Source organism: Monodelphis domestica, chromosome 4 (assembly GCF_027887165.1).
Source record: "Monodelphis domestica isolate mMonDom1 chromosome 4, mMonDom1.pri, whole genome shotgun sequence".
Lineage (NCBI taxonomy): Eukaryota > Metazoa > Chordata > Mammalia > Didelphimorphia > Didelphidae > Monodelphis > Monodelphis domestica.
This window is the reverse complement of record NC_077230.1, coordinates 51567576-51577154: the sequence shown is the minus strand read 5'-3', so window position 1 is coordinate 51577154 and position 9579 is coordinate 51567576. Positions and strand designations below refer to the sequence as shown.

Genomic DNA, 9579 nt, shown 5'->3' with positions numbered 1-9579 from the left:
TACCTCCAAAGAAAGAACTGGTAAATAGAAATTAGATTTAATTTTATATACACATATATATTTTTTGTCAAATGACACCTTTAATGGAATGGAGGGAGAGAAGGATTTAACTGGATATTTAAATATGACAAATAAATACAAAAACCTGCCAGGAGACAGAGGAATAAATTGGACATTTTAAAAATAACTAATACCTGTCTAAAACCATTAGCAAGTATTATTTGGAATGAAGATAAAATAGAAGCTTTTCCAATAATATCAGGGGTAAAGCAGGGATTCTTTTATCACCAATATTATTCAATATAGTACTAGAAATGCTAGTAATGGTAAGAAAACAAGAAAAAAAATAGAAAGAGTTGAAATTAGAATAGGCAGTGAGGAAATAAAGTTATCATTTTTGAAGATTATATGATGGTATACTTGGAAAATCCTAGACAATCAACCAAAAAAAAACAAAAAAAAACAAAACAAAACAAACAAACAAAAAAAAATAGATGTGGAGGCAGCTCAGTGGATCAGGGAATTGAGAGCCAGGCTTAGAAACAGGAGGTCTTAGGTTCCAATCTGACCTTAGCTATTTCCTAGCTGTGTGATCCATTGCCTAGACTTACCACTCTTCTGTCTTTGAACCAATACAATTGATTCTAAGACAGAAAGTAAAGGTTAAGAAAGAAAAAAAAAGAATAAATAAATAAATAAAAATAAAAAAATAATTGAAATAATTTACAATTTCAGCAGAGTTGCAAGTTATAAAAGAAAACCATGAAAATTTTCATCATTTCTTTGTTACTAACAAAACCTAGCAATAAAAGATCAAGATAAATTCCATTTAAAATAACTGCAGACAATATAAAATATTTGGGCATCTATATCCCAAAACAAACTGAGGAAATATATTAATATATTTATAAAACACTTTTCACACAAATCAAGTCTGATCTAAGCAATTGGAAAGATGTTAATTGCTCATGGATAGGCTGAGCATATAATTAAAAGGACAATTCCACCTAAATTAATTTACTTTATATAGTGCCATACAAATCAATCTATCCAAAATTATTTTATAGGGGCATTAAAATAATAACCCAATTCATCTGGAAGAGCAAATGGCAAAGAATGCCAAGGAAATCAATGAAAAAACATGTAAAGGAAGGTGGCCAAGCAGTACCAGACATCAAACAGTATTATAAAGAGACAATCATCCAAAGAGTATCAAAATGGTCAAGAAATAGAGTGTTGGATTTCTCACTTAGATTGGGTACACAATATAGAGTAGTCAATGACCACAGTTATCTGGTGTTTCAAAATCCCCAAAGATCCAATTTTTTTTTACAATAAATCACTATTTTACAAAAATTTATTGGGAAATGGGAAAGCACTTTGCCCGAAATTAGGTATAGACCAACAATTCACATTACACCAAGATAAAATTAATTCAAATACTTGATTCAGACATAAATGGAGATTTTAAACACAAATTAGGGGAGCATGTGATATTTTATCTATCAGATATATGGATAAGGGAAATTATTTAGGATCAAAGAAAAAACAGAGAGATTACTCTATGTAAAATGGATAAATTTAATTACATCAAATTAAAAAGCTTTCAGGTAAACAAAACCAATGCACTCAAGATTAGAAAGGAAGCAGAAAATTGAGGAATAATTTTATAGCAAGTTTCTCTGATAAAGGCCTCATTTCTCAAATATAAAGAGAACTGAATTGAATTCCTTAATTGATAAATGGTCAGAGGATCGGAACAGACATTTCAGCAGAATAAATCAAATAGGCATGTAAAAATGTATTCTAAATAGTCTTTATAAGAGAAATGTAAATTAAAAGAACTATGAGATATCACCTCATTCCTCTCAGATTAACTGACATTATAGAAAAGAAAATGACAAATATTGGGAGGATGTGGGAAAATTGGGGTGCTAAGCCACTGTTGGTAAAGTTATGAACTGATTTAACCTTCTGGAGAACACTTTAGAAATGGCCACACCCATTGACCCAGTATTGTGACTACTAGATCTGTATCCTAAAGAAATAAAAGTAAAAAGAAAAGGACATGTATCTACAAAAATATTTCATAGAATCTCTTTTTGTGGTGGCAATGAATTAGAAATTGAGGCAATGCCCATCAATTAGGGAACTATTAAACAAGTTATGGTATAAATTGTGAAGGAGTGGTATTGTGCTGAAAAAAATCACAAGCAGGATTCTTTAACAAAAACCTAGGAAGTCTTACATGAACTGATGCAAGATGAAATGACCAAAATTAGAAGAACATTGTACATACACACAGCAATATTATATGATAATTAATTGTGAATTATTTAGCTATTTTTAGCAGTACAGTGATTCTAGAAAAAATCTGCTTATGATGAAAAAGCCCCTTCCATTTCCAGAAAATAAAATGATGTTATATGCTGCTAGATTAATGATTTTTTTAAAACTTTATTGTACTTGTTTATTTTGGTCTGTATTTTCTTTTCAACATGGCTATTTATTTTTTGGTATGACAACATATGTAAAATCAATATAAAATTTCTTTACTTCTCATTGAGAGGGCAATGAAGGGAGGGAGAAAGAATTTGGAACTCAAAATTTAAAAAAAATAAAATTTTGGTTTATATGAAGAGAACAATAAAAATTTAATTTAAAAAAAGGAAAGTTTCCTAAATATCTTCATGTGAGTCCTATGCTAAATGTCTAAGGTCTAACAAGTAGTCAATTTAGTGAATAAAGAAGACAAATGTTAACACTTCTATATTTCTGGCAATAAGTTGTAGCCTGTTCAGGAGAGCTTCAATTCAATTCAAACATCATTTAGTTATGAAGTGCCAAGTATTAGCTTGGGATACAATAGGGACATAAAGACAAAAATGAATATTGTTCAGGGAATTTCAGGGACAGAATTGAGGAAAAGAAGGAGCTCAGTGATGTAGAAACTAAATCGTCTTGGTAAAGTATGAGGAAATTTCCTCTGCTGACAGGGAAGGAAGGTGTAGGTAGTTTAAGGAGAAAAGGCAGTTTAAACAGATTATGTGATAGAGTAAAATGATTGACAATGTTGCAATGAGAGCCATTAGCTAAGATAAATTTGTCATCAGAGCAGCATGACTTCCTCTAAATATTCAGCAGAATATCAGTAGCAGTAGAGACTATGGGTCAGAGGATAAAAAAGAAATGAAAAGTAACAAAATAAGAAAATAAAGGACTTAGCTCCCTGGGGGTAATGGGGTTGGGGGGCTCACAAGCAGCTTGAAGTTGCAGTTTGGGTACATAAGCTCAAAAGCATTCATGAACACTGGTCTAGAGTCACATTTGCAAATGACATTGCCCCCCACCCACCCAATTCAACTTATTCTCATATCTAGCTCAGTATTGAATAATTTTGCATTTGAATGCGACATTTAGTGATCCTAAAGTTCCATTCATTCATTCATTGCAAAGGACAAAGCCCTTGTAGCTAGAAACTGAATATTACTGTCATAGAAGTCAACCAAATGAACTCTCTAGGAGTCTTCTAGTTATACTCTTTTAATTGATCCAAAGGAGAAAAAAATATTGTTGTTAGATTTTAGAATATTAATAATATTTTAAATAGAAAGATCATACACTTTTCAGATAAAACCAATAAAATGTATAATTTTAAAAATGCTAGAATTATTCATAATCATGTTTTTTAAAATTATAATACTAAATAATGATTAAATTAGATAATTAAATTTTCAGGGATTTAACCACTTTTTACTAAACTTTTATTTTAAAAATAATTTAAGAAAATTATGTGTTTCTTAAGCACTCCCTCCTCAGTTACTACACTGTTTAAACCCCATCCACTCATGCATATGTTGTGTTCTGGGACAAAGTGACTAACATACATATCTCCTTCTCTGTAATTTCTATTATTTTTCTTTACAAAGAAGGAATTTCCAATTTCACACTACTCAGAGGAAATGATAAGTTGTGAAATGTTCAAACATTAATGAAATAAATCAAATGGAACTATGCTGTCAGGGAAAACTCAACCTACATGTTTCTTTTATACAAAATGTCCTCATCAAAGCTCCATAATTTTCATGAAGCAAAAATCTTTAAAGTAGAACAGGCAAAAGATTTCCTTCATATGACTCTTCCTCCCAACTATTTCTATTCAGAATACCTTAAAAATGTAAGATACTATCAGAGAGGGTGACTGCCTATTGATGCCACAGTTGAGTTTATAAAACCTTTATCAAGAGCACCAGGGACATTTCCTAAAGTAACTATCTGTGTATGAGGCTGACAAATATGAGCACTACTGTTGGCACATTTTGAAGATTTCCTCAGAAATTTCTGCATATAAATTAATCAAAATTAATCTTACTAATGATCAGTTTAAAGACAGATCTGCAAAAAAATTAATTCCATGGAGTCATATTTTACATAAAGTATCTCCTACTGTGTGTATTCCTATTACTTAAAGATGTGTTAATAAAGGAAATGTTTCAGAGAAATTAGAACTTATCCTATGTGTTAGAAATTAGAAATAATATGTATGCTAATAAGGATTCTTAAAATAAACAATAAATTAATATCCTACTAATAAATATAATGTTATTTCCAATTTATAATAAATTGGAGAAATCATTAGATAACAAGGGCACAAAATTAAAGAAAAATTATAACTATGACTGGATGACTAGAACTTTGTTATAAGGTATCAGATATAGAGGGTATTGCATTTGGAATATTCTGACAGAACTTGCAGGTTATTTAATAAAAAAAATATTTAGTTAAAATGGGAAGCTTCAAGATTATGGGCTAGGCTGAGTTTCTTCCCTCCTTTAATCTGTTCCACTCAATCCCCTGGTTTTTTTTCCCAAATGATATCATAGTCTTTTTCTCTTGCTTCTGTAGTTAGGTGATAATCACTCCAAATTTCCTCTGTGGGATCTACGCCACTAACAAGAATTCCTAGTTCCGATTCTGAATTAAGGTTAAATGCAAGTAATTATGAAAAGAGTCAGAATGGCTAAAGTCCAGTGTGAAGTGGGACTTCTGAAAAAGTTCTAAGGACAACAAAAAGGACTTTTCAAGATAAACTGGTAGTAGACAAAAGAATGAGCTCTCAGCTCTTCTCCCAAGCTCGCTGCCAGGATCCTCGGCTGCAGTTGCATCCCTTAGACAAGATGGTGAAGGTCAGAGTCAATGGATTTGGCCGTATTGGACACCTGATGACCAGGGCAGCATTCAACTCTAATGGAGTAGATATTGTGGCCATCAATGACCCCTTCATTGACCTCAGCTACATGTTTACATGTTCCAGTATGATTCCACCCATGGGAAATTCAAGGGCACTGTAAAGGCAGAGAATGGAAAGCTGGTGATCAATGGAAAACCCATTACCATCTTCCAGGAGAGGGATCATAAATGGGGAGATGCTGGAGCCGAATATATTGTGGAGTCCACTGGCGGCTTTACCACCATGGAAAAGACTGGGGATCACTTGAAGGGTGGAGCCAAGCGGGTCATTATCTCTGTTCCTTCTGCTGATGATAACTCCCTCAAGATCATCAGTAATGCCTCCTGCACTACCTACTGCTTGGCCCCCTTGGCCAAGATCATTCATGACAACTTCAACACTGTGGAAGGATTCATGACCACAGTCCATGCCATTGCCGCTACCCAGAAGACAGTAGATGGCCCCTCTGGCAAGCTGTGGTGTGATGGGCTTGGGGCTGTCCAAAATACCATCCCTGCTTTCACTGGTGCTGCCAAGACTGTGGGCAAGGTCATACCTGAGCTGAATGGGAAGTTCACAGGCATGGCCTTCCATGTTCCTACTCCCAATGTGTCCATGGCGGATCTGACTTGCCACCTGGAGAAAGTTGCCAAATATGATGACATTAAGAAGGTGGTGAAGCAAGCTGCAGAGAGATCCTTAAAGGGCATCTTGGGCTACATAGAGGACCAGGTTGTATCCTGTGACTTTAACAGTGACACCTGCTCTTCTACCTTTGATGTTGGCACTGGCATTGAGTTCAATGACCATTTTGTCAAGCTCATTTCTTGGTATGACAATGAGTACAGTTACAGCCACTGTGTTGTAGACCTCATGATGTACATGGCCTCCAGGGAGTAAAGTGTAAAGCCATGGGTCTTCATCCCCAGCCAAAAAGGAGTACTTCCACCACTGGGGAGCCCACATCCATAATAACCTATGTCCTCTATGCTGGGGATCTCATGCCCATTCACATCCCTGCCCCAAAGCACCCCTGTAGTTGGGGGGAGGAGCATAGAGTCCTATCTTGTGTACCATCAACAAAGTCATCACATTCAGTGCAAAAAAAAAAAGAAAAAGAATAAGCACAAGGTAGGGTGACTACTAGAAGTTTAGGATTGGTGTGGTGTTAAAGTATGACAAAGAAAGCACAAAAATACTAAACTATTATTTGGCTTCTTTTTTAATAAAAGAAAATAAGATTTGGACTAAAAATCATAGAACAATTTTTTCATAAGAATAACTAAAACAAGTATCAGGGAAAGAATAGATTATAAAGTAGCATCTAGATGAAAAACATCTCATATTATTAAAATAATAAATAGAAGTGTTAGGCAAATTGCTCTTTGAAATCTTTGAGAAGTTGTAAGAGTAACAGGATTTGTGATGGAAAAATGTTGTACCAATTTTCAGAAAGGGAGAGTACAAGGATTTTGTAAACTACAGATGGATGTTATATAGGTTTTATTTTTAAAACGATTACTTGTGAATCATTAGCATGTTAAGTAAAGATCAATATGAATTAGCATATATAAATAACAATAGGTTGTGCCAAACTAGATTAATTTTCTTTTTTAACATAGTTCTTGGATGAGGAGATTGAGCAAATGTCATAGACATGCTACACTAGGACTGCAGCAAATCCTTTTGAAAACTCTTGCATGATATTGGAATAGGCTAGATAAAAGGTAGTAGTTGAAATATTTTTGTATTGAGTTGAAGATTATGTAGATTAGTTAAGGGGTTGAGTGGACATATCCAAATTGTATTGAAGAATGAATGAATGGAGTTCTCCAGTAGTATGCCATTGGATTCTGTTTCAAGAGTTCTTAATGATAAAATAAATGATGTAGGAAGCAAAATTACCATGATCAGCAGAAACAATGGGCCATATTATCTGGCATGAACTGACAAATGGACAAATGCTAAAGTCTTACACTTACATTCAGTATGTGAACAGTAAAAAATTAGGGAGATGAGGCTCAGCTGAAAACAGAGATCACGCCATAACAGAGATATCTAGGGGTGCAATAGTGAGGTCCAATTGCCTCTCTGTCAAGATAGAGCCCCCATTATGGCTATCAGTGGACTTTTTCTAGTGTAGTAATAAGTGGAGGCAGAGTGAAGAACCCTTGCTGTTATTGAGTGAGAAAGACTAGTACTGGAATTGGTAACTAAGAGCACTATATTCCTGAAGGGTCTGGTGCTTTGATCATCTTGTCTTTTTCTGTGCTCTATATAGCTCTCCCTGCATCAGTATCTTGGTCACTGGTTTGAAAGAGATAATTGTGATTTTGTCCTTTGTTTTTTCAATAAACTGTGTACACAAATGGGGTGGTGGTCACAGAAGAGAAATAGTCCTAGACTAGTCTGACCAGACAAGTGTCTCACGGAACAGATATTAAAAGAGATTTGGTTTATATAGACAAAATCTATTTCTGCAGGCAACTATTTCTCATACAGCACAACATTGAGAGCATGAATTTTTAGCAGGCCATTAATTCTGATACCATATCGTCACCATCAAAAAATTAAAAGAGGAAAGAATATAAGCCCTTTCCTAAGTATACCTATAAGAAAAACTTGCTATATCCTCTAGGACTTAAAGGAAGGAAAAATAATTGCATAAATCATTTTGATTCTGCTAAAGGATAATATGGATGAAGCATATATAATATGAGTATATTTTTTCACTATATTCTGCATTAGTCACAACTTTATTAGAGTATTTGTTAAATATAGCAAAAAGATATGAAGGAAAGAAAATGTTCTGAGGTGTAAATGATACATCCTTTGAGAGACACCAGATGCTTTTATTTTTCCTTTTGGAACCAGAGAATCATGTTTATATCAACATATTCCACTACACATTAGAAAGGACTGATACCAGCTGTATGGTCAAGTGGAAATAATGTAACTTCCCTGAATCTCTGAATCTTAGTTTAATCAAATAGTTGGAATAATAATATTTTTTCTAATAATTTTTTCTTTTCTAATAATAAAGTTTATGAAAATTAATAACTAGTAGATATATTAATTTTAATTACAACACTATTTAAACCTTCTTAGGCTGTCATTTATTTTAAAAATAGAGACATCATATTAGATAATTTCTAAAATTCTAATCTGTGAGTGAATAAAAGGTTTTTAAGGAAGCAAATATTGACTTTTTTACATGAGTCCATTGTAAAACACATGTATATAAAATATATAAAATATTCTTAAATGAAGGCAGACAAGATTTTGGCTAGATCTTGAGGAAAGGTTTCAAAGTAGATTCTGAGATAGAACTCCTAGAATTGAGTGTCTTTTGCATAATATGGGAATTTTAAAATGGAAACTTACAAAGTATAATGTCTTTAGTCTTGATTTATTAATATAAATGCTCAGAATTCTGATTTATACATATTAACATTGAACTATCAGGTAGATTTCTTTGATTTACAAGCCCTGCATTAAAAACTTCTTATTAATGAATACTGAATTTTAAAGTTGTGATTTAGTATGTTAGTTTATAAATCTTAACTTTAAACTTCCAATTTAGTGCCTTGATTTATTAATGCCAGGTTCCACAGTAGTTATGAATCATAATGTAAAAGCACTGATTTAATATGATAGTTACTGTAAGACGAGTTTAGTACAATAAAATGTACAATGTGAGGCTGAGATAAAGCCGATCAATGATTATATTCAGTACACTGTACATAAGCTTCAGTTGAAGATTCATCCTGAAAAGCAAGACTTTTTAAATAGAATATGATGGTGAGTCAGAAATGAATACAATGGATTTAGAATCGACTACATTGGAAAAAATAATATTTCTTCCCATTTAATTAGATCCTATGTGGTAACAGTGAACATTTCAGGGTTGATATATTGTGTATAATCTTAACAAACCGCTAACAAAAGAACAGAACACTGAATCATTACTGATGAATGTCAAAGTTAGATGGTGAAAATTTTAGAATGTTATACACACAGAGAAATTCACTGTTGTGCCTTAAAGTATATTATTGATTCACTAAATTTATTCACATGAAATTTTTTTAATCCACAATATTTGCATTTTCACCTCCATTTACTGATGGCCCTCATCTTTTCTTATCCATTTCCCCCTCTTATATTGACCTTCAGAAAATTAGCATTTTTACTTACCAGACACATTCTGATTTGTTTCACAAAATGATGAAAACAAAAGAGGAAATGAATAGGAAACTTAGTCTTAAGATCCCATAATTGTTACCTTTGTTCACTATACCTAAACTCTTTATAGCTTCCTTGTCCAATCATCTAATACATAGTTTGTTTTA

General features: G+C 33.0%; 1 protein-coding gene across 1 annotated transcript; it reads left to right on the top strand.

Annotated features, from left to right (window-relative positions):
- The first annotated feature begins 4800 nt into the window (after positions 1–4800).
- Positions 4801–6311, top strand: LOC100009875 (glyceraldehyde-3-phosphate dehydrogenase-like). The gene is given in 2 exon segments (XM_056825869.1): positions 4801–5298; positions 5301–6311. Coding segments are annotated over 2 exon segments (1020 nt in total). The 5' UTR covers positions 4801–5108; the 3' UTR covers positions 6131–6311.
- Positions 6312–9579: the final 3268 nt, after the last annotated feature.